Source organism: Salminus brasiliensis, chromosome 11 (genome assembly GCF_030463535.1).
Source record: "Salminus brasiliensis chromosome 11, fSalBra1.hap2, whole genome shotgun sequence".
NCBI lineage: Eukaryota > Metazoa > Chordata > Actinopteri > Characiformes > Bryconidae > Salminus > Salminus brasiliensis.
In genome coordinates this window covers 1,639,359-1,666,008 of record NC_132888.1, presented here as the reverse complement: position 1 = coordinate 1,666,008, position 26,650 = coordinate 1,639,359, and the positions used below count along the sequence as shown (strand labels likewise).

At 43.8% G+C, this 26,650-nt stretch overlaps 2 protein-coding genes across 2 annotated transcripts in view; one reads left to right on the top strand and one right to left on the bottom strand.

The window, feature by feature from the left end:
• gtf2b (general transcription factor IIB) overlaps positions 1-26,650 on the top strand; it is a 340,326-nt gene that overhangs the window by 220,622 nt on the left and 93,054 nt on the right. The window lies entirely within an intron of this gene.
• Positions 1-26,650, bottom strand: part of tox (thymocyte selection-associated high mobility group box) — an 85,929-nt gene that overhangs the window by 29,171 nt on the left and 30,108 nt on the right. Inside the window, 2 exon segments of the mRNA XM_072690967.1 lie at positions 9,438-9,530; positions 13,500-13,565. Coding sequence (XP_072547068.1) covers positions 9,438-9,530; positions 13,500-13,565 — 159 coding nt within the window.

Genomic DNA, 26,650 nt, shown 5'->3' with positions numbered 1-26,650 from the left:
AGAGAAACCCCCCAACCCCCCCCCCCCCACCACCACCACCACCACCACCACCACTCTGAAGTGTTTTATGATTTATACATGCGATTAAATCCATGTTAGCTTTGTAGTTCCAGCGTAGAATTAAAGAAACAAACTTCAGACGGTGTATATGTGGAGCAGGAGGGGGTAAACAGAGTCAATTTTACTTGACTAACCTTTATTCTAACCTAATCCTAATCCTAATCCTAAAACTGCTCATAATCCACCAGGCAGGTATGCTGAATACCCTGAGCGCAGACGCTGTGCAGTGAAAAGAGCCAGCCTGTGCATTCTGATCCTCTGAGCCAGAAATATCAGTTCAGACCAGTAGAATTTGTGACTTATGGTGACATATGGGATCATTCCGCGTGTATGAAACCACAGTCTGAGCGTTTACGGGACGCGGTAATGCATTACAGATGGTCCATCGTGCTGATCAGAACTGATGAAGTGTGCGATATCGTACAGCAGAGCTCAATGAGGCTCGAGGGGACGGAAAAATCCAGCAAGGCCCAATCTGGCTGTGCGAGTCTCATAAATAACAAGCTGAAGAACTGTGAAACGGCCTTTTCTGTGGTTTCTTTGATGTTTATTACGTTCCACAGACCATCTCGCAGGTTTGTCATATCGCCACGGATGATCTAACACCAGATAAGTAAAATAAACACAAATTATGACTACGTTAATCCACACACTGCATCAGATCAGAAGTCCTGAAAAAATCAGGCCAGGCGCTGATGTATGTAGAATCAGTCTCGTTATAGAGGCACAAAGCCGTGTTTTTAGTGTTTGTATGGAGGCAGATCTCTCTCTGGCTGTGAAGTTTGCCTTGGCTGCAGATTCAGCCATTTTTTATTATTTATTTATTTTGCCCCCCCCCCCCTCCCCCCTCCTCACTGTCCTCTCGCGTCTCGGCTCCTCTGGCCCCTGTCAGTTTAGAGTGTGATGAAAAAGATGTAAAGCAGATAAGGAGATGAAAGTGGTGTATAAAATTCCAGCAAATTCATGAATTATTCCGTCAACAGATTCGCCGAGCGAAATGCTGCAGAAAAAAGAACCACATATACACAGATATCAGCAGAAACGCAGCGGAGAGCCAGCACACAGCCGGCTGTGGAGTTTATTACAGGCACTTACAGAGAACACGTTCAGCCCTGCTACTCTTTACTACCAGCCTCATACCAGCAGTAAAGTCAAAAAATAAAGAATATCAACATAAAATACACTGAAAATACTGTTTTAATATTAGGAGTTAAAAAGCAAAACATGTAAATACTGACCTTTAAAAAGAAATGATTTTTACCATTAGTTTATATGTGATTTATGTTGATTTTATGCATTAGGTTTAAAACAAGGCAAATAAAAACATCTAATATAATATTAAATTAAATGATCATTTAATTTAAAAATATATAATATTAAAATATATAATATTCTTAAAATATTTATAAAAGTTCATTATGAAAGAAATATTTTAAATATCCAATATTAAAATAAAAAAAGAGCTAATATTAAGTGTGAGAATTAAAATATATATATATATATGTCTTTAATTCAGCATTTAATGTTATTGCTTTTTAAATACTTTTTAAATGCTACATATATTATAATTTATAAATACATATATATAATATTTATCTATTTTTGAAGTATATACTATAATAATTGATAATAGTAGATAGAATGTATACACATAAATATATACTAATTATTTATATATACATAATTACATATATATAATATATATTTATAAGTATTTATAATTATATAAACAATATTTAATTAAATAAATAATAAAATAATTTCTAGTTTTATAATGAAGATAAAAGGCTAAAAGGCCAAAGAGGCAACAAAAGAAGCTACTTGTGATTCTGTGATACAAAGAGAAGAAAAAATGGCAATACCAACAGCACCCCCCCTTCTGCCCCCCCACTGCCCAACATCAAAAAGAACTAAAAAAACAGAAACTCTGCTTACTTTAATAAGAGCTTTAATGTGAGAAGAAGAACAGAGAGAGAGAGAGAGAGAGATAATCTCTCTCTCTGTCTGTCTCTCTCTATCTCTGTCTCTCTCTCTCTCTCTCTCTGTCTCTCTCTCTCTCTCTCTCTCTCTCTCTGTCTCTCTCTCTCTCTCTGTCTCTCTCTCTCTCTCTTTATTAGCTGTAATATATAGCTTTTATTTGCGCTGCTCTAAATGAGGCTGTCACACCGCCAGCTCCAGGCAATTAGGTAGGGAATTGGTTCCAAATCCAAACTCAACTCAAATAACGCTCCAACTGTTACTTTTAAGGACTGCAATAATCGATTTAATGAGCTTCCTACTTCTGCCTCTAAAAGCCAATGTATCTCGCTCATTTGCATATTTGATTGTGTTGTGCCTCACAGATGTCGGCGTGGAGTTTGGGGGAAATATGTTGGCATAATTCATACAGTGAGGTCCTCAGAGGAGCGCTTTCCCTGCCAGCGAAAAAGAGACAAATAAATGCCACGAGAGACGAGGAGCGCGGGCTGAGAGCTGCACTGCAGTCAGAGCCAGACGATAACTCACTTCCTGTCTGACTGCACAGACCCATTTCCTTCCAGTAATAACAAACACACTACAGGAGGGACAGGTACACACCCCACCCCTTCAACTCATCCAGCCCAGTACTGACCACCCTGACCACCCATAACTATTCTAGAGTCCTATTTAACGCTACACTGAACCATTCTTAAAAACTGTTCTTCAAAGAACCGACGACAAGAGCATTCCCGTCACACAAAAGAACCATCTAGGCAGCCTTTTATATGTCCAAATGTTTGTGGACACCCCTTAACTTTACTTACGTAAAGTTGCACCCATTGCTGACACAGATGTGCAGATGCACACACAGCTTGTCTAGTCCCTGTAGAGAAGAAGTACTGCCAATAGAATAGGACTCTCTGGAGCAGATTAACATCATGAACCTAGTGGCTCCATGCTGCCTAATGCCAGGCGTGGACTAGAGGGGTATAAAGCCCCCCAGCATTGAGGAGCTGTGGAGCAGTGGAGGAACTGTGTTCTCTGGAATGATGGTGGAGGAGCTCCATCTAGTACTTTTACAGTTGAGAAGGATGAGTTGAGGAGTGGAGGATGATGAGGTGGGGTGCTGATCATCCATCCAACATCCTGACCTTACTAACGCTCTTGTCGCTAAATGCAATCAATAAAATCCTCACAGCAATGCTCCTCCAGAATCTAGTAGAGAGTCTTCTTCTCTGGACAGTAGAGACAGTTACTCCAACAGAAGCAGGATCAGCTCTTTAATACCCTTGATTTCAGAAGAAACGATGAACGAGCAGGTGTCCCAATACTTTTGTCAATATAGTGTATGCTCCTTTAAAAGCATGAGTGCTGGTGGGGATCAGGATCAGGAGTGTGTGTTGAACTGTAACTGCACTGCTGACGGTTCTACACACCATCTACAATAGAAACGCTTCTGTCTGTGTCCAGATCAAACAGACATGCAAATTACAGAAGCTTTTAAAGATGCTGATTGGCTGTGGGCCGTCTCCTGGCTCTACAGTGTCCTGGAGGTCAAAGCGACATGGTGCAATTACTCAATTACACACAATTACACACAATTACACACAATTACAGTGTTACAGGAAAGAAAACACAAACACAGCTCGCACTGCTGTTTAATCCAGTGCTGAATAATGTTAGCCTGAATGCTAAACGCTACGCTACAGCAGTTCAGCAGAGAGAGAGGGAAAGAGAGAGAGAGAGAGAGAGAGGTAGGTAGAGAGGTAGAGAGAGAGGGAGAGAGAGGTAGAGAGAGGGAGAGAGAGAGAGAGAGAGAGAGAGAGAGGGAGAGGTAGAGATAGAGGGAGAGAGAGGTAGAGAGACAGAGAGAGGGAGAGAGAGAGAAAGAGAAGAGGTAGAGAGAGAGGGAGAGAGAGGTAGAGAGAGAGGTAGAGAGAGAGGGAGAGAGGTAGAGAGACAGAGAGAGACAGAGAGAGAGAGAAAAAGAGAAGAGGTAGAGAGAGAGGGAGAGAGAGGTAGAGAGAGAGGTAGAGAGAGAGGGAGAGAGAGGTAGAGAGAGAGGGAGAGAGAGAGAGAGAGGGAGAGAGAGAGATGGAGAGAGAGAGAGGGAGAGGTAGAGATAGAGGGAGAGAGAGGTAGAGAGAGGTAGAGAGAGAGGTAGAGAGAGGTAGAGACAAAGAGAGAGAGGTAGAGAGACAGAGAGAGGGAGAGAGAGGTAGAGAGAGGTAGAGACAGAGAGAGAGAGGTAGAGAGACAGAGAGAGGGAGAGAGAGAGAGAGAAAGAGAAGAGGTAGAGAGAGAGGGAGAGAGAGGTAGAGAGAGAGGTAGAGAGAGAGGGAGAGAGAGGTAGAGAGAGAGAGGGAGAGAGAGGTAGAGAGAGAGGGAGAGAGAGAGGTAGAGAGAGAGGTAGAGAGAGAGGGAGAGAGAGAGAGGGAGAGAGAGAGAGGGAGAGAGAGGTAGAGAGAGGTAGAGAGAGAGGTAGAGAGAGGTAGTGTGTGTAGAGGCCAGAGAGCACATCACTGAGACTCCAGTGTTTCTGAAAAGCCTCCAGAAACATTAGGAACATGTATATTTTTAGAGTTGGACATGTTAGCAGTGCTGTGTGTAGCTGGCTTTATCTGGAATCACTGGCATGCACACACACACACACACACACACACACACACACACACACATACACACACACACACCACTTCGTCCGGCTACCGTGTTAAAATAAATAAACGCAGTGAGCCGAGCTTGGGGCTAACCTGAACATTCACTGCTAATAAACATATAAATGTAACTGCTGTTCAACAGCCAACACACACACACACACACACACACACACACCACTGAAAGAGAGAGAGAGAGAGAGAGAGAGAGAGAGAGACTCTACACTACATTAAACTAGTATAAAGATATATATATATATATATATATATAAGATATATATAATATTAAAAAATATTATAAATTAATCACATTACTATATGTACTACACTCGATGGACAAAAGTATTTGGACACCTGCTCATTCATATTTCTTTCTGAAATCAATGGAGTACCGTTCATGGAGACGACTTTGATTTTGGAGGAGCATTGCTGTGAGGATTAGATTGCATCCAGTCACAAGAGCGTTAGTGAGGCCAGAATGTAGGATGATGGATCTTTGCCCCACCTCATCATCCCCAACTCCTCCACCATCATTCCAGAGAACACAGTTCTTCCACTGCTCCACAGCTCCTCAATGCTGGGGGGCTTTATGCCCCTCTAGCCCACGCCTGGCATTATTAGGCAGCATGGAGCCAATAGGGTCATGATGTTGATCTGCTGCAGAGGGTCCTATTCTATTGGCAGTACTTCTTCTCTACAGGGACTAGACAAGCTGTGTGTGTATTTGCACAAGGATGAGAGAGGGAGAGAAAGGGTGAGAGAGGGAGGGAGGGAGGGTGAGAGAGTGAGACAGGGTGAGAGAGAGAGGAAGGGTGAGAGAGGGAGGGTGAGAGAGAGAGGAAGGGTAAGAGAGAGAGGAAGGGTGAGAGAGGGAGGGTGAGAGAGGGAGGGTGAGAGAGAGGAAGGGTGAGAGAGAGAGGGAGGGTGAGAGAGAGAGGAAGGGTGAGAGAGGGAGGAAGGGTGACGGGGGAGGGTGAGAGAGGGAGGAAGGGTGAGGGGGGAGGGTGAGAGAGGGAGGGTGAGAGAGGGAGGGAGGGTGAGGGAGAGAGGAAGGGTGAGAGAGGTAGGGAGGGTGAGAGAGAGGAAGGGTGAGAGAGGGAGAGTGAGAGAGGTAGGGAGGGTGAGAGAGGAAGTGTGAGACAGGGAGGAAGGGTGAGAGAGGGAGGGAGGGTGAGAGAGAGGAAGGGTGAGGGAGAGAGGGAGGGTGAGAGAGGGAGGGAGGGTGAGAGAGAGGAAGGGTGAGGGAGAGAGGAAGGGTGAGGGAGAGAGGGAGGGTGAGAGAGAGAGGAAGGGTGAGAGAGGGAGGAAGGGTGAGGGGGGAGGGTGAGAGAGGGAGGGTGAGAGAGGGAGGGAGGGTGAGGGAGAGAGGAAGGCTGAGAGAGGTAGGGAGGGTGAGAGAGAGGAAGGGTGAGAGAGGGAGAGTGAGAGAGGTAGGGAGGGTGAGAGAGGAAGGGTGAGACAGGGAGGAAGGGTGAGAGAGGGAGGGAGGGTGAGAGAGAGGAAGGGTGAGGGAGAGAGGAGGGTGAGAGAGGGAGGGAGGGTGAGAGAGAGGAAGGGTGAGAGAGGGAGAGTGAGAGAGGTAGGGAGGGTGAGAGAGGAAGGGTGAGACAGGGAGGAAGGGTGAGAGAGGGAGGGAGGGTGAGAGAGAGGAAGGGTGAGGGAGAGAGGGAGGGTGAGAGAGGGAGGGAGGGTGAGAGAGGGAGAGTGAGAGAGGTAGGGAGGGTGAGAGAGAGGAAGGGTGAGAGAGGAGGAAGGGTGAGAGAGGGAGAGTGAGAGAGGTAGGGAGGGTGAGAGAGAGAGGGAGGGTGAGGGAGAGAGGGAGGGTGAGAGAGAGGGAGGGTGAGAGAGAGAGAAGGCGTGAGGGAGTCGAGGAGTGAGGAGAGGTAGGGAGGGAGCTCGCTCTCGTGCTTGAGCGTGTCTCGCTGCCTTTGATCGCTCGTCGCTTGTCTCGTCTTACTTGTCTTGATCGCGCTAGCGCGGTGAGGGAGAGAGGAAGGCATGCAAAGGGTCACTTTTTCCAGGTGAACTGGACCGAGACCACCTCTTCAAGTCAGACCAAATTGTGAAAAGGTAGGTGAGAAAGCACCATAAAATAAGCTTTACGTTTGGATTTCATGTCAGTTTTATAAATAATTTGGGCCGATAATTATTACCGGGCCGATACATTTTTCACTGAGCTTTGTGAGAAGTGTCGAGTTCACAGTTTATAAAAACACGGCCTAAAGCAGTTCCCCCACCTGTACACTACAGCCTGCCTCTGCTCCAACACTGAAAAACTGCCCATTTGACCTGAACGTGTGCTTTTTTGTACGAGCACCGACTGTCTAGGGCTTCACCGATTCTCAAAATACATACCTTGGCTCTTTTTGGAGCCTCAAAAAAAATTTCAGCTTTTTTTCCTTAGATGGACAAATAATAAGCAGACCAGCCATAACATTAAAACCACCTGACTTATATTGTGTAAGCTAAAACAGCTCTGACCTGTCGAGGCATGGACTCTGCAAGACCTCTGAAGGTGTCCTGCTGTGTTGTCTGGAGCACCAAGACTAACGTTAGCAGCAGAAGATCCTGTAAGTCCTGTAGGTTGTGAGGTGGGCGGGGCCTCCATAAGCATCAGTGAGCCTTGGGCACTCATCACCCTGTTCTTTCTTGGAGCACTTTAGCACTTTTGGTAGGTACTGACCACTGCATGGTCACACCCCACAAGCCTGATGTTTTAGTGGAGATGTTCTGACCCAGTCATTATCTAGAACCTCACATTTAAAGTGTCTCAGATTCTTACGCTTGTCCATTTCTCCTGCTTCAGCACCTTCATCACCTTCAAGAACTGACCGTTCACTCACTGACTGATACGTAGATCCAGCCCTCGACAGACAGGAGCCACTGGAAGCAGATCACCAGTGTTCTTCACTGGTCTTAATGTTATGGCTGATTGGTGCATTTGAATAATTCATAATACAAACTCCCACAAATGAAGCCCAAGTGCACCCTTTTCTCACACCCAGTCAGTAGGACTCTAAGTAATTCCAAATGTTTGAACTGTGTTGACCCCGGGACAGATTGGGGTGTAGTGAGGTGGTGTTGAAGGCAGCAGAGCTTATTTCTGTTCATCTTTCAGCGCTGAGGCTCAAGAAAGCATTTGCAGGATCAGCACACACACATATACATATCTACACACACACACACACACACACACACACACACACACAGAGAGAGAAAATCCACATGTCTGTTACCAGTGGCGCCTGTAGCTTGTGGGGGTACAGTGTGAAAGGACTGGGCGTCTCTAATTCGGCTCATGTGTGTTTAAAAGCAGGGGGTGAACGCTGATGGGAAGGTGAACTCAACACTGTTAGTGCCAATAAACCTAATTACAGAGCGAGAGAGAGGGCAAGGATGTGTAGAGACAGAGCGCCCTGGTGCAGAGAGTGTTTTACAGAACAGTCCAGAATCTCAGCTGTAAAACACCTCTCCTGTAATATTATTATTGTGGCAGAAATTGATATTTTATCCAACGGAAAATTAAAGCAATGCATTCTGCTGATTGTTTTCCCATAGGAATGAAGGGTGCAGACGTTAGTGCACGCTTCACGTGTGACAATGGCACGAATACACTACTAACACCCAACCAACCACATGGGGTACCACAGCAACCACTGGACAACCACTGGGACACCACAGGACAGTCTGGCATAGCATAGCAACTGCCTAGTGTTGTCATTATTCCACAGTTAAGCATGCAACCCCCTACAGGTGATCACACGTCCAGTTTCCGACAGATCCACAGTTGGTTACTAGGGTGTTGCTAGGAGTTTGCTAGTAGCTAGTAAGAAACTTATACACACTGAATGTAAGAAATCTAAGACCTGCCTGGCAGAGGAGCTGGGTGGTTGCTATGGTACCCCAGGCGTTTGCTATGATGAATCATCAAGTGCTTGTGAAATGGGTGTTGAAAAAGTATTCCTATGGTTTTCAGGTGGTTGTTATGGTGTTGGTTAATGGTTGCTAGAATGTTGCTAGGTGTTTGCTAGTAGCTTGTATGAAACTCATCCAAACTAGTCCATCATTTATCATCTAAGATGACTTACTGTATTTTCTAGCAACACCCTAGCAACCACTAAACAACACCATAGCAACCATCAGAAATACCATTGCAATCGCCTTGCAAAACCATAGCGATTACTTAGCAACCACTTAGCAACATCATAGCAACCACGTAGGATTCCTTCGCAATCACCTAGCAACAATCTTGCAACCATTAAACAAGACCATAACAACACCACAGCACCTGTCTTGCAACACCATAGCGACTATTTAGCAACCACTTAGCAACATCATAGCAACCACCTAGGATTCCTTAGCAACAACCTAGCAACATTATAGCAAACACCTGGGATGCTGTAGCAACCACTTAGCAACACCATTACAACTACCTGCATAGCAAACAGCTAGGAACACCATAAAAACCACCTGGAATATCATAACAACCACAAAGCAACAGCCTAGACACTGTCTGGAAGTGGGATCCACCAAGCCGACCTGGAGGTTGAGGTCTGGAAGACCAAGCAGACTTTCCCCAGAAACCCGCTGGTAGGATTGCTGCTAGAAAGGCACGTCAAAACCTCTGTTGGACTAAAAAAGACCTTCAGGAAGATCTAGCAGACTCTGGAGCAGAGGAGCGTTCGACACCTGCACTAATATGACCGTCATGGAAGGATCATCAGAAGAAAACCTGCATAGTTTGGAAAATGATGAATTTACCCAGGGCAGTCTCGCACTGTCCGCCTCCCTCTTCCACTGCCCGCCCTGCTTGGGGCTCTGCTGCGTCTGGTTAGGGCTCGCAGGGACGCGGAACTACAAGAGAACAAAGACAAATGATAAAATGTTAGCTATCAAGAACCTGTACACCCCAGTAGAGCTCTGAATATACACTACATGTCCAAATGTTTGTGGACACCACTTCTAATGAATGCATTCAGCTATTTTAAGCTGCACCCACTGCTGACACTCACACAGCTTGTCTAGTCCGTGTAGAGAAGAACGACTGCCAATAGAATAGGACTCTCTGGAGCAGATAAACATGACGAAGCTATCGGCACCATGCTGCCTAATGCCAGGCGTGGGCTAGAGGGGTATAAAACCTCCCAGCAAACTTTTTGGATGAGATGGGTTGGTGATCATCTATCCAACATCCTGACCTCACTAACGATCTTGTCGCTAAATGCAATCAAATCCTCACAGCAAAATCCTCCAAAACCTAGCAGAGAGCAGGTGTCCCAATACTTTTGTCCATGTACTGTATTTTAGCTCCTCACTCCAGAACATCTGTTTTAGCACATAAAAGGCTTAATATGCAGCTGTTGAGCCGAATCAAGTGTGTTAGAGCAGGAACACACTGAACTGTACGGCTCTGTATTTGATTAGAGTGGGCTTTAAGTGAATCTGCTGGGAAGCACATCAGCAGAAGGCCGGAATGATCTGTACGGATCAGTCTCTGAATAACACCTGACTGAAATATCATTCATTTACTTTTCTGGCTGCAATAAAGAGAGGCAGTGCTGCTGTCCTCGCTTTAAACACGCGTTCTACCAACCAAAACACACACATTAACCTGTACCGCTCCCTCACCTACAGCTCAAAACACACAAATCACATTTACACAGCCGTACCCCATCAGGAAGAACACCGGCCTGGCGCTTCCTTCATGGGTTTCGCAAAAGGACAAGTATTGGGACACCTGCTCATTCACTGCTCAAGAGTTGATCCTGCTTCTGTTGGGGTAACTGTCTCTACCGTCCAGGGAAGAAGACTTTCTACTAGATTTTGGAGAAGGAGCATTGCTGTGAGAATTTGATTGCATTCAGCGACGAGAGCGTAAACAAGGTCAGGATGTTGGATGATGATCACCACCCCACTTCCCACCATCCCATCCAGAAATATTGCATGGAGCTCCACCATCATTCCAGAGAACACAGTTCTTCCACTGTTCCACAGCTCCTCAATGCTGGGGGGCTTTATACCCCTCTACTAGCCCACGCCTGGCATTAGGCAGCATGGAGCCGATAGGTTCCCGTTGGTTTATCTGCTCCAGAGAGTCTCTACAGGTGTGCATGTGCAACGTAATGCAAAGCAGCTGAATGCATTAATTAGAAGGGGTGTCCACAAACATTTGGACATAGTATTTATTAAAAATGCCGCACTGGCAGTATGTTAGATCCAGTAAATAAACATTAAGTGTGTATTCACTGTGCAGAAGTGTGTCTCTGTAGAGGATGTAGAGTAGCCACCTGAAGAGTGCAAGGCCGGCTGTGCTCTCTCTGGCTCCGGATGCTGATGGCAAGGAGCATGAGCCGGGATTTGACCTCAGCATTTATTCTAGTATCAGTGTTTAACTGAGGAAATACACACTTACTTAATGTATATATACAATCTTATGAACTGTGTATAAGACAGGTTCTAGCTATTGAACAGAACCTGTAAACGCGGCAGCTGTGTGTGTGTGTGTGTGTGTGTGTGTGTGTGTGTGATCATGTGTAAGTGCGCTGTTTTCGCTGTGTGTGTGAGGAAGGTGTGAATTGCACCCTCACACATTCAGAGAGGGAAGGAGGCCTGTGAAATGTTACTAATGTCTAAGAGAAAAGAGGATCAGCACTGAGCCTCGGCTGCCGAACCATATGGACGGATTCTTTAAAGTGTTTCATTATTAGAGCCGGGAATAATTATTCATAACACTGCACATACTGTAGCGCGAGAGCGAGCGAGCGAGAGAGAGAGAGAGAGAGAGAGAGAGGTAGAGGGAAGAGCTATTTCAGACCGAGGGTAATTCTGCATTCTGATTACATCGCTGCATTTGACATCACAGACCAGAGCGATCGCTCCACTTCAGTCTAAATCCATGGGCTTTACTGCTGCTGTCGGGTTCGGGCCGTTATGGGGTGGTTCAGGGTTTCCCTTTCTTCTTTGTGTACTGTTTTTGTTCTGAGCTGTTTTGGGCCTGTTTTAGCGTAGAGGCGACCTCAGCGCCCCTTTATAATGTCAGAGTCCCAGCTGAGCTAGAATAATGACCGAAACCATGCTGCTACAAATGTTATAAATACAGTAATATGCAAAAGTTCAAAGCTCAAAAACCTCACGTGCAGCTGATGTTGTAAGTGTAAATAAGCCTCTACAGAGACACACTGCTGTCCTCTTTAATACACTTTAATACTGTTTATTTACTGCATTTAATGTTAATGTTTTGGCACATTTTATATGCTGTTTTATTTCTTTTAAATTCAGAAAATAATAATATTTATCCTTGTTTACATTTATTAAACATTTAGACTATCAGCATATCATTGTTTTAAACTTGTACTGTATTGATTAGCATGCATAATCATGGTTGACATGGATACCACAAAGCTCCAGGGTGTAACTGACTTGTTTTTTTTTGGTATCCATGGCAACCGGGTGTGATCGCCATGGACATTAGCAAGTTCCGCCCACTAGGCAACACTCAAAACAAATGAATTCTAAATTCTAAATTAAACTAACTTTTGGTATCCATGGTGACCAGATGTGATCGTTCCTGGATACTTTATAGCTCCACCCACCACTCTGCACTTGTAAAAAATTACAACAAATTTGTGCATCTACAAACACCTTTAGATAAAGTATCCATGGCAACCAGCTGCAAGAATCCTGCCCACTACACTATGCTCCTCATCTATTGCATATTAAATTCTTCCCCTAATGTTTTCTGGTATCTGTGGCAACCCAAAACTTCAGAAAGAAATTCTTCTTAGATGTTTTTATATTAACTGTTATGCTTCAAAAAAAAAAAGTTACATTACATTGATATTCTTCAAAAACCTTTTTAAGGTTTTTACTTTGTAAAAAGCGTATTCTATGAAAACATTTAAATATATAATAAATAAACAGCTTATACAAAAATATGAATAAATAATGAATATTTTCTTAACCTCACAAAAGCTTCCCGCCGGTCTTAGAGTGGCAGAGGTCAGAAGGTCGGCCTCTAAAATGAGTAGTTGAAAAGCTGAATGAATTCTAATTAAGCTGGATTAAAGTGGAGCTTGCTCCTGCTCTCCTTCACTGAAACTGTTTAAACGCTCAGACTGACTTCGCTGTTCCTCCATTCTGCCTCCACCGCTCTGCTTCAACTGAACACAGGAACATGAACATGGTCTATTCTCACTGTTTCTGATCAGCTGTGAAATACAGCATAAACTCTGTCTGCTAACGACCTCAGACCTTCTGAAGAGAACATCTGAGAACTTCTGAAGTTGTTTGGAGAACTGCATTTGAGAACATCCTAATGAACTTAGTCTTAGTGCTGATCTAAAGAGCCTGATTTTTTTTTCTTAGGAAAGCTTTAGAGAATCTAGAAACACGTCGAAAGGAAGAACTGTTGGACAACTTTGTGTAAACGCTGAGCAGCTGCCCACTGACCAGCTCTTTTCCTGCTACAACACCACGCTGCGAGACGACCGTCTGTGCTAACCGGCTGTACTTCCCAGACACAGCAGATAGAGATTAGCCTGAGAAGTTACAGGAGTGTTCCTTTAAGGCCTGGTGGGAACGTCTCACTCAGCTAGCCGAGTTTGCGTCTTAATGGAAGAGTAAACAGAGGAAATGAAAGCCGACGAAATAGGCGTTAAAGCTGTGTCTCATTAATCCCAGACAAAGATTTAAAGGCTTTGTTTACAGGCTATAATAGAGTCTGATTATGGCGGCGGCTGATAGCGGCTCTAATTCTGAGACGCTGCAGCTTAAATTTGTTTAATTACGACTTGAAACAAAAGGAGGGAAGAGTAATTAACCCACCTGGTTTCCTGGCACAAAGTCCGCGCTGGGCTCAGGCATACCCATGAACATGTTTTCACCGTCAAACTGCAGAAACAGAGAGAGAGAGAGAGAGAGAGAGAGTAAGCACCAACAGCCTCAAAACATCTACAAATCAAAGTTAAAGCACAAAGTAGGTGTTTCTAATAAAGTGGCCAAGAAGTGGAGGCTTAGGGTAGATGTTTCTAATAAAGTGACCAATGATGAAGCACAAGGTAGGTGTTTCTAATAAAGTGGCCAGTGAGTGGAAGCACAGGGTAGGTGTTTCTAATAAAGTGGCCAGTGAATGGAAGCACAGGGTAGGTGTTTCTAATAAAGTGGCCAATGATGAAGCACAGGGTAGGGTTTCTAATAAAGTGGCCAGTGAGTGGAAGCACAGGGTAGGTGTTTCTAATAAAGTGGCCACTAATGGAGCACAAGGTAGGTGTTTCTAATAACAATATCTGATGAAGGCCAATTCACTGAAACCCAGCTGTTTTGTGCACCTGTGAAATTACACTGTTTCAGTGCTTTCAGCAACACACACACACACACACACAGTAAAATCTGCTGACAGGTCCAATAATGGCAGATGTTAAATCACCACTGCTTCTCTCTGTGGCTACACACACACACACACTGATGTAAACAGTGTGAAAGAGGTCTGATTAAAATCAGAAGCAGAAATTAGAGAAGCTTCAGAGTGGAGGGAGAGAGACAGGCCGTACAACACCCTCAAACAGAGACCACAGAAAGTCAGTGAGTGTTTAATTACAAGGCTGAGAAATCACACAGATGTAGAAGCTGAGCAGATTCGTAATAATATGAATGAATGAGAATAATAATAAGTACAGTTACAGAAAGATCAAATAAAAATGCAATAAAATTAAAACATAGTCATTAAATAATATCAAATAATATATTCTAATTTATTGTGGTGTAAAGAGTCATTTATAGAGTGGGTGGGGTTTGATGGTCTCTCTCTCTACCACTCCTCCCTCCCTCTTCCCTTCTCTCTCCTACCCCTATGACACCCCCCCCCCCCCCCCCCCCCCCCACACACACACTACCTGTGTGTATTAAAGCTTATTTGAATATAAATGCAGTGGAAAGTGTGTGTTAGCTGTGTGTGCAGAGCTGAAACCACAATGCACACACACACACACACACACCTACACAGCAACAGTTGGTCACCACCTCGCTCACCTACGCACTTAATGGGCTTTCACTGCAAACAGCAGCACACACACACACACACACACTCCATTTTGTCAGCTGTCCGGCTGATTATGCTTGTGGCTCCTTTGATTTGTGTGAAGCAGAAACTCAGTCCTGTGTTCTGTGTGTTTGCAGATGTTCTGCTTCTTACAGAACCTTTAGAACCACAGAACCATTCAGCTCAGATGACTTCATGACATACACTTCATGACATACACTACAAATATTTTTGATTTGGGGATGACGAGGTGGGGATGGTAATCAATCATCAATCAACCTCCTGACCTCGCTAACACTTTTATGGCTGAATGCAAGCAAATCCTCACAGCAAGTCTCCTCCAGAATCTAGTAGAAAGTCTTCTTCTCTGGACAGTAGAGACAGTTACTCCAACAGAAGCAGGATCAGCTCTATACATGGAAACTTGAGCAGGTGTCCCAATACTTTTGTCCGTACTTTTTATGCTTTTTTTAAGAGAAAGTTTCAATATAGAGATGGCCCGGCTTTATAGAACGAGGCTGCGAACACACTTGTGGGCGGAGCCTGGATGCATCAGTGTGAAAGAAAAGTGTGTCGTCTCTCAAAGCGACGCTTCAGACTGTAAAACACGTGAGAAAATGAACACTTTTAGTGGAAATTGGAGAGAAAGGAGTGAGCCGTGTGAGCAGGTACGGGAGCTCATCCTGCAGCTGCCGCCGGCATGCAAATGAGCTATCAAATGACAAAAACAACAAAAAACAAAACAGGGCCTAATGGCCGGCGGACTGTAAATCGATCCGCGCTGCACAATGCCGGGGCAGCTGGCAGCTTTGCAGGAAGCCATGTAAGAGAAATTGATCTGAACTGACACGACCACATGCTAACAAATTCCTCATTATGATTAATACGTGCAGCTCCTCGGGGGAGGGGAGCTAACGACATGCTAGTCTTCACACAAATAATACTCCAAACTCCGCAGCAACACTTATTAGAGGTGTAATTAAGCTGTTCATCCTTAAATGACTCCCTCAGCTCGCAATGAAGAGGCCACAGTTTATGTGTGTGTATCTGTGTGTGTGTGTGTGTATCTGTGTGTGTGTGTGTGTGTGTGTGTGCTAGAGGAGCTTCAATGAGACCTCGAAAAAAAATCTGAAAATGAAAATTTAACCACTGAGAATCAATTATACTGTATTTAAATACTATTTAATAGAGCATGTGCACACTTTAGCTAGCATAAAAGTCTCTGGCTGTTTGGAGGACTGTTTTAATAAACCCCCCAATCCACCAAAACCTAATGCTACAAATATGGCCACTTTATTAGAAACCCCTACCTTCTACCTCCACTCATAGGCCACTTTATTAGAAACCCCTACCTTCTACTTCCACTCACTGGACACTTTATTAGAAACCCCTACCTTCTACTTCCACTCACTGGCCACTTTATTAGAAACCCCTACCTTGTACTTCCACTCACTGGCCACTTTATTAGAAACCCATGCCTTCTACATCCACACACTGGCCACTTTATTAGAAACCCCTACCTTGTACTTCCACTCACTGGCCACTTTATTAGAAACCCATGCCTTCTACATCCACTCACTGGCCACTTTATTAGAAACCCCTACCTTGTACTTCCACACACTGGTCACTTTATTAGAAACACCTAGCTTCTACTTCCACTCACTCGCCCAAAACATCTTCATAACTGCCCTCAGCTCTCGCTCTCTCTCTCTCTCTCTCTCTCTCTCTCTCTCTCTCTCTCTCTCTCTCTGCTCGTACACCATTATATAAGAGTATGACAGTGCTGGTTATTGAGGGGGTGGTGAAGACGGCATGGCGCCAAATCTGCAAACCAGCAGCCAATCTGCATCACTCTGATACAGTCTGCACTGGACTGTGCATTAGACTTTCTATTCGACTGTGCATTAGACTGTCTATTCGACTGTGCATTGGACTGTCTATTAGACTGTGCATTGGACTGTCTATTAGACTGTGCATTAGACTCACTATTCAACTGTGCATTGGACTGTCTATTAGACTGTCTATTCGACTGTGCATTAGACTCTCTATTCGACTGTGCATTAGACTCTTATTAGATTGTGCATTAGACTCTTATTAGATTGTGCATTAGACTCTATATGTCTCTTAGTCTGTGCATTAGACCCTTTAATAGAATGTGCATTAGACTTTCTATTAGAATGCATTAGACTTTGTATTAGACTGTGCATTAGACTTTGTTTTAGACTGTGCATTAGACACTGCATTAGAATGTGCATTAGACTTTCTATTAGAATGTGCATTAGACTTTGTATTAAACTGTGCATTAGACTCTCTGTTAGTCTGTGCATTAGACCCTTTAATAGAATGTGCATTAGACTTTCTATTAGAATGTGCATTAGACAGGCTATTACACTGTGCATTAGACACTGCATTAGAATGTGCATTAGAATGTCTATTAGAATGTGCATTAGACTTTCTATTAGTCTGTGCATTAGACCCTTTATTATAATGTGCATTAGAATGTGCATTAGACTTTGTATTAGACTGTACATTAGACACTGTATTAGACAGTATATTATAGTGTGAATTAGACTGTCTATTAGACTGTGCATTAGACACTGCATTAGAATGTGCATTAGACTGTCTATTAGACTGTGCATTAGACTGTCTAACATACAATATTACTGCATTATTAGACTGTCTGGATACTTTTGGTTTCACCGTATTACATACTGAGCAGTGTAACAGCATTCTGTTCCCACTATTACATTATTATACAGACTCGGATCATATAAATAAAACTGATCTGTCCTCAAACCAGCAGTTTATCAGACTCTGAGGCGTTAGATTCCAGCACAAATGTGACACTCAGGACCATTTCACATCACCAACCTCATTCTCTCATATCATACATTACACACCAACTCAACCAGGGAGAGACATCATCTCCTGCCTTCCATAAGACAGAGCTAATTTCATGCAAATGGTATACAATCATCAGTATTCCATATCAGAGCGCGGTAATGAGATCAGATTCTGTACATTATTCATATCACACTAAATCAATAGGAGAAGATAAAGACGGGGGAAGGGCGGGATGGAAGGCGGAACATGGTGGTCAGGACAGGCTGGAATGGACTGGAATAAAGCCAGTGCATGAGGGTGGGAGCCACTGAGCACAATAACACCTCCTTAACCATGAGCACTTCACGATGGTTTCAACTGTGGCTCAGCCAATCAGGTGTAAGAACAAGACTAGGGCCGTGTATTAGCATGTACCTGGATTATGATTTGATTGAGTGGCTATAGCTGCTTTACCCTTAAGCTGCTGGAACTACTTTTCGTGGAGAAAGGAACTGCCAATACTGAATCATATATTTGCAACAATATTTTGTGCTTTCTGCCTTTTTTATACTGGATTTGGAAAAATTGTTGGGCGACTTCATGGGTGTGATGACCAAATTACAGCCGAGAACTGATTCTGGTTCTGTGTAGGGATGTTCCAAACCAGTGCCCCGGGATTGGGGGCTGATCCAGGCATTTTTAATGGATTTGGGTATCGGCCTTTTAGATCCACTTCTGATCCTTAGATTAGCTGTAGACTACTCATTACTCATTTTCTGGAAAGCTCCCCCAGACAGAGTTCATCTGTGACATTATTTCAGTGAGGAAACCCAAACAGAGCTCAATGTGAACTGCTATACTGCAGTTAGCCGCCAAAACAAAAGCTAAAGCTGGCTCTACTGCTAACTCTCCATTCCACCTTAAATAGTGCCGCAGCTACAGAGCGTACATTTCTGCAGCAGAGCGGTTTAGGGACGAGGAAACCTGTAGCTTAGCGTTAGCTCAGAGCCTCTTGAAGTTGACGTGCTGGAAGATGGTAAAAATCTGAGATACAAGAACCAAACCGTGATGTTCTAGTCAACGGTGTCAGAACATCTCCAAAACATCAGATCAGACAGGTCTTGTGGGATGTTCCCGGTATGCCATGGTCAGTACCTACCAAAAGGAAGTACAACCGGACAACCGGTGAACTAGAGAAAGGATCAAGGGCACCCAGGATGCTCATGGTGGTCCCACCTCACAACCCACAGAACTTCAAGGATCTCCCGCCCAATTCTGAAGGTGTCGAGATACCACAGGACACCTTCAGAGGTCCTGTGGAGGTCATGCCTCGAAGGGTCAGAGCTGTTCTGGCAGCACAAGGGACCTACATAACATTAATCAGGTGGTCTTAATGTTACAGCTGATCTGAGTATTACCGAAACTGGTGAACCTGTTTTCTCTGATCTGCTGCTGGAGGATCGTTGTGGAGAGCCGAGGGCATGAGCGCGATTGTCTTTCACTTTAGAGGAGCCCGAACAAAATGGCCGGCGTTGTTGAGAACGAGAGAGAGAGAGTAAAAGAGAGAGAGAGAGGGAGGGAGAGTAATGAGATATGAGCAGGAGGTCGACAGAAAGCTCTTTCAGACTCTGAACATCATCATGCAACATGCATGCAATCAATGTGTCCTGCATCGTCACCAGTGATTGCTTTTCATCGGGAAGCGACTAACGTTTCAGCGCCACGGCCACGGAAATCACTCCCCCCCCGTCCCTGTGATCGCCCACTCCGGCGTGTTTGTGGACGGTGGAAAAATAGAGGAGGAAATAAAGAAAGAGAACAGGAAGAGAGGGCGTCTGCGAGAGAGTGAGGCCATTACTCTGATGTTTATGGCTCCTGACAGATCCTGTAGATTCCTTTTTTTATTGGCTGCCGTATATTGACCTCTTTGTCAAATTGGCTTTATGCATTTGCTTGCCTGGCGCTGGGTGATATGTCTAGAAGTGACATATCTCCTGCTCACTGATACATACTGTAATCAAATAGAATGAATCCTATTTCTGGATTCGCACCTGTGCTCCGCTTTTTATTGCGGCGGTCGCGCTCTCCTCGCCTCCGTGCGCCGCAGATGTGCACGGCGTCTGCGTTCCTGGAGCGCGTTTGGCTCTGAAAGAGGCTTTTAGTGGATAAAAGCAGGGGATTGTTCTGTAAAATGGCTTCTAATTGTTATTAGGACACTTTTTCATTCCTCTTCTGCAACTGTGACGAGAGTGCCCAGTCTCCCAGCAGTGTCTGCTCACTTGCTTTTTAATGGGATATTGTTGTGTGTGTTACAGTGCGTTACAGTGTGTGATCGTGCTTGTAATTTCCTTCTAAACAGGTTCTAATTGTTCTAATTGTTAGCCTCAGATTCCAACCCCAACAGAACTTCCCTGAACTGGTTGGAACAGAATGAAGTTCTGCCCAATTCTGTTCCTCTTCCACAGACTCTATGAAGACCTCACTGATGGTGAATGGAAGCGGGCATCGGTCGACATGACTACAACACAGCTACAGCTTGTATTTTATTTCCTATTCAAACCCACCAGTGCAGCTACACGAGTCTTCTGAGTTTTATATGGAATGATCATGATGATGATGATGATGATGATGATGAAGAAGATGATGATGATGATGATGGTAAAATAGTGGGGAATCTCAACTAATGCAGTTTTCTTTAGGGACTACTTTCTGGATCCGCACTACACCCTGCAGCATGTATCCCTCCACCATTTAATGATCTGATTTTAAAAGCAGGTTCTAGAGCCGAACTCTTCTCAGAACTCTGTAGAACCGTGTCTCAGGCATCAGGCAGCGTCTTCATCACCATTAGGTGAGAACTTTCTGTGAGGAGCTTTATTAGAGGTTCTAGACGTCTGCTTCCGTTCTCCTCCACTGTAGAACTCCAGCTCTGACTGGGGATGTTATCTAGAACCGAGCGTTTCACACCAAACACCACCAACCCCCCCAAACCCCCCACTCTAAATTACTTGACATTTATGTGTGTTAAGAAAATGCCAATAAATGAATTGAAGAACCGGTTAACTGGTTCTCTGGTTCTAGATGGTGGAGGTCCATCCAATACTTTTGAGATGAGTTGGGGTTGATGAGGTAGGTTGGTGGTCATTCATCCAATATTCTGGCCTGACTAACAATGTTCCTCCAAAATCTAGTAGAAAGTCTTCTTCTCTGGAGAGTAGAGACAGTTACTCTAACAGAAGCAGCATCAGCTCTTTAATAGCCTTGATTTCAGAAGAAACAGTGAATGAGCAGGCGTCCCAATACTTTTTTCCATGTAGTGTAAGTGGAGTATTTAAGATGCCACGGTCATACGTAATCTGGAGTCCAGAGAGCAGAACTAAGCGTGACTAAACTGGGGGAAAGCAGTTCAGAGAAAATGTGCTTGTTTTTCTATTTATTTTTTCGAGTACACCCCAACCAGGACACTGTGTGTGTGAGTGTGTGTGTGTGTGTGTGTGTATGAGTGAGTGTGTGTGTGTGTGTGTGTGTCCTGTATATCCAGATGTGAATTGAATCTTTTTTTCTTTGCTGTAGACTGGAACCAATTTCATTCCTCATCAGTTTCTTATAGAAGGTCAGACTATGGGAAAATCAAACTGTGAGTGTGTGTGTGTGTGTGTGTGTGTGTGTGTAAGTGTGTGTTTGTGTATTCTCTCCACACCCTGCGGTTCAAACACACTCCCCTCTCCCCCCATGCTCATTTTCATACCCTTTTATGTCCAACTTTCAGCTGCTGGACTTATACGAGTCCTCTAAAATATCCATTATAAAAACCTCTCCGGCCGACAGAGCGCTTTTAATGCCTCTAAAAAATCTGCTTCATAAACATAAAAACTGAAAACACTCCGGGCCGTGCTTCTCAACATCAAACCCACTCAGATCTGCCTAAAACACCAACTAACAAACAGAAATCAAACCTTATTCTGGACAAATTGCAATATAAGCGAATGCGCATCCGCCAGGAGCACCCCCCCCTCCCCCCCACGGCAGTGACGAACCCGAACAGAGGCAGAGACAAGGACAGAGAAAAGCCAGGGCCTGATTATCTCTGCATCTCCGACCTCAGCTTCATGTTTCCCTGTTGTGAGATGGTCGCCGAAGGCAGATAAACACACTGATTTTAAAGAGGAGAAGCTTCAGCACGGGAATAACAACCTGATTAAGCCACTGTTCTCTAAGACTGTTCCAACTCTTAACAGAGGGGCTCCCGGGTGGTGCAGCTGTCTAAGCGCTAACTGTAGAGGCTGCAGATTCTCAGTGATGCCACAGCCATCCGTGTCTTCATTAAGCTCTTTGTATAAAAAAATGAAGCTGGAAAACAGTCTGCTTCAAATACAAATACACAAAACCTGTATATGCACATATTCAGCCTACAGCAGTTTAGCCCCGCCCATTCACACCAACGTTAGGAGGAGTGCTTCAGTGCTTCAGTAGTCAATCAGAACTATCAGAGCTCATTTACATATATAAGTCTTCTATTTGAAGCTCAGGGCGAATATATATATATATATATATATACACCATATATTTACAACATGTTTAAATATTTGTGGACAAACCTTCTAAGCTACTTTAAGCTGCACCCATTGCTGACACAGATGTGCAAATGCACACACACAGCTTGTCTAGTCCCTGTAGAGAAGAAGTACTGCCAATAGAATAGGACTCTCTGGAGCAGATAAGCGTGAACCAATTGGCTCCATGCTGCCTAATGCCAGGCGTGGGCTAGAGGGGTATAAAGCCCTGAGGTTGGGTGGTGATCATCATCCAACATCCTGACCTCTCTAACGTTCTTGTCGCTGACTGATGCAATCAAACCCTCAGAGCAATGCTCCTCCTCCTACTCTGGACAGTAGAGACAGTTACTCCAGCAAAAGCAGGATCAACTCTTTTTAATACCCTTAATTGAGCAGGTGTCCCAATACTTTTGTCCATATAGCGTATAGATATATAACCATTTATTTGCTCTCTAAACCCACCAGTGCAGCTACACGAGTCTTCTGAGTTTTATATGGAATGATGATGATGATGATGATGATGATGATGAAGGTAAAATAGTGAATAGAGAATCTCAACTAATCCAGTTTTCTTTAGGGACTACTTTCTGTAGCTGCACTACACCCTGCAGCATGTATCCCTCCACCATTTTAATGATCTGGTTCTAAAAGCAGGTTCTAGAGCCGAACTCTTCTCAGAACTCTGGTAGAACAGTGTCTCAGGCATCAGGCAGCGTCTTCATCACCATTAGGTGAAGAACTTTCTGTGAGGAGCTTTTATTATTAGAGCTTCAGACGTCTGCTGCCCTTCACCTCCACTGTAGAACCACAGCTCTGACTGGGGGAGCTTATCTAGAACCAAGCGTTTCTCATCAAACCTCCCTCTGAACGACTCTATTTACATATAAAATCTTTAGTTATACAGAACCTTGGAGTATCACTGAACTCCCCTTTAAAGACCAGTCACATGTCTATCTCCTGGACGTGGCGTGCTGGTGTAGCTGGACGCTGAGCTGCAGCTCCACTATATGAGCTGATATCGAATATTTCCATCCTTTCTGTTCTGGTGAAAATGTCTGAAACTCACACTCATCACCTCAACTCAACCACCAGCAGGAGCGGAGCACCTCAGCCCGTCCTGAAGCGAGGCTGCAGAGCAGAAGGTGGTGAAGCTGAAAGGAGGCTTTTCACTCAGTTTCATTTCTGCTGAAATCTTAAAGGTCAAACTCGGCTCCTGAAAGCGATAGTCGCGAGTGTGAGAGACTCGCTGCTCTCGTCTGATTCCTGCGGAGAAAATTACAGCTCCCCTCGCCCAAACACGACTGCATTAGCTCTCTCTCTCTCCTACAAAATAACAATAACAATAACAATAATAAATAAAAACACACAGAGGCTCTCTGGGACGCTGCCGCTGAACCCGGCTCTCCGAGAGGAACACGCAGGGCTGTGTTGTCAAACCAAATTACACACATTCTTTCCATGGATAAACCCGAGCCGGAATAATAAGCAGCTCCAAAAGTGGGTCAGGGTCGCCATGGAGAGAGAGAGAGAGAGAGAGAGAGAGAGAGAGAGAGAGAGAGAGGAGTCAGAGCAAGGAGATGGAGAGTCGTAGCTCTGCAAAGATAATCTTATCAAGTGAAATCCTCTTAAACTCAGACTAAATATCTCCAGTTTCCCATTTCCCCATTATTTAGTAATATTACACAGTTCCTAACACTATAGGTCCAAATATTTGTGGACACCCCTTCTAATGAATGCATTCAGCAATGCACCCATTGCTGATACAGATGCATTAATAGTCCCTGTAGAGAAGTACTGCCAATAGAATAGGACTCTCTGGAGCAGATCAACATCATGACCCTATCAGCTCCATGCTGCCTAATGCCAGGCGTGGGCTAGAGGGGTATAAAGCCCCCCAGCATTGAGGAGCAGTGGAAGAACTGTGTTCTCTGGAGTGATGGTGGAGGAGCTCCATCCAATACTTTTGGATGGGATGAGTTATGGAGTTTCTCTATCCAACATCCTGATTGAATGCTGAAGGATGCAATCAAATCCTCATAGCAATGCTCCTCCTAAAAAATCTAGTAGAAAGTCTTCTTCTCTGGACAGTAGAGACAGTTACTCCAACAGAAGCAGGATCAGCTCTTTTAATCATCTTGATTTCAGAAGAAACAACGAATGGGCAGGTGTCCCAATACTTTTGTCCATGTTGTGTATCTCATTTGTAGATGCTAATAATATTTTTAAAGTGTGTGTGCATGTTCCAAGATGATTTTATGTTTTATTGGTGTGTATTTCACCACTGTGGAGGTTTATCTGGTTGAATTTGGGGTGTGTTTATATTTATAACTTTACACTTATTTACACATATTTAACTTTACATTTAAACATTTACACTCACAATACACTGGAAATATACAAAATACACGTGATCACACACACACGCACACACACACACACACACATATATATATATATATATATACATATAAATAAATACAGTCCTCCAGTTTGGTTAAGTTGACCCATTTGGCCAGTTTGGTAAAGCTGGTCATATTGGTTGACCTGTTTGGTATAGCTGGTCAGTTTGGCCAGTTTGTTCAAGTTGGTCATATTGGTTGATTCGTTTGGAAAAAAGCAGGTTGACCGGTTTAGTAAAGATAACTGATCAGTTTGGTCAAGCTGATCAACCAACACAGTCATGCTTGTCAACGAGCTTGGTCATACTAGTTGCATTCAGGGTGTTCATGCTGGTAGACCAGCTAACCTTAAGACTTCATAACACTTGATGGCTGCAGCATGCCGCTACTCTTCTTAGCTATGCTAGCACACTTTAGTGCGGGTTTATAGATAACAGTGAGTCACACAGTGTCAGAAACCTCATAATCAAGTCTAGCATGTGAGGCTAGCATGAGTTGGCACCACGCTAGGCCTGCTAAAGCACACCGGGTCAGTTAAACAGAGGCTGTGAATTAGCTCTGAAAGCATTAGCTAACTTGAGTAACCCGTAACCCCTCGCACCAGGTCTTTAGACATGCTTCAACACTCAGACTCATCAGCAAAACAACCCAGCTGGAAAAGTGGGAGATAACGAATGAAGCGCAGGAGCGTCTCTGAGCATTTCAGAGCCGCTAGCTTGTTAAATATCGCTTCAGAGTGAGAGAAAATTACAGCGGATCATAACTCAGCGCTCGGGGCATCGCAACAGAGCTGCTGTAAATGAAGATTCATTTCACCAGAGGCCGATAGAAGCTGACACGCGCAATTAATTGCTTTATTTTACGATCGGCTGAGGGGAAAACAAAGTGTTTTCCGACGCGTGCGGCCCAAAAGGCAACACTTGTACTTGTTTGTCTCGCGAGCTGAAGGCGAGGGGGGTGGGGGGGTCCCGAGTGAAAAAAATGAGCTTTATTGTATTTAAAACACACTGAGATCTGAGTATGTTGTAAATCAATCTATCTATCAATCAATCAACCTTAATTAATCTTGGTGTACATGGAGGGTGACCCTAATTTACAATGACCCAGATAGCGAGCATCTATCAGTCCGCTGGCTTGATAAGGTCAGCACCCTACTGACTGTTCGGTCGCCACTGCTGGTCCACTCTCGGACCACTCAGAGGCACAGAGACTTTTATTTTGAAAAATGAACTAAAGACAAATATTACAAACAACTTAGAGAAATATAATAATGACCAGGTCTGATAGAAAAGGATTTCGATGAAAATGTTGCTAAAATTATTTAATTTATATCCATTAATTTATAAAGGATAACTAAAGTCTGTTGGTGGAAAACGAGTGATGAAAAGTGGAAGTTTGTCTAAGTGCCAGTGGACCATCAGCTTTGCTATTAGTGGGCCAACAACGGTCCACTATCCTCTTGCTATCAGGGGAGCCCAGCTGATACATAAAATATAGATTGATAATTAAATAAATAAATGAAAAAGAAGTTATATCAAACTGATATCATATAAAACAAGCAAGATATAAAATAACGAGGATTTATTAAGAGCTTATGCTAAATCTAAGAGTAGAAATCTAATTTAAGCAAACCATTAAAAACAAAAATCTAAGTCAAAGAGCAAGTATACTAGTGCACTTTTTAAAAATATTAAAACAATTAATTAATATTATGCTTTCATCCAATGCTTGCAGATAAGTTTTGATCCAACCTTAAAAAATATATCATAATATGGCATATTCCTATAAATGCATTACTATTAACTGTAATTTTTGTCTTTATTGTAGAATGTATTATTTAAAATTTATTTTAATAAACTTCTTAAAAGCTTATGTTCAAACAGACGTGCAGTACATTTTGGCAAAGTGTATAATAAAACAAACGCTACGGTAATTTACTTTTAGCTCATTTAAAATGTCTAATTTTACTTTTTCAAATTTGTAACACACTAAAAAGTGCAGTACAGTCTCCTCAAACATACACCTCCAATTAAAGTAGGTGTATTTTAGCACTCTTTAAGAGGATTGATCATTAGTGGGTCTGCAAGTCCACCTCAGTGCTCTGTAGCTTAATGAAGTCCAGTCCACTGGAGACGACTTTTTCCACCTGGGTTTAATTCC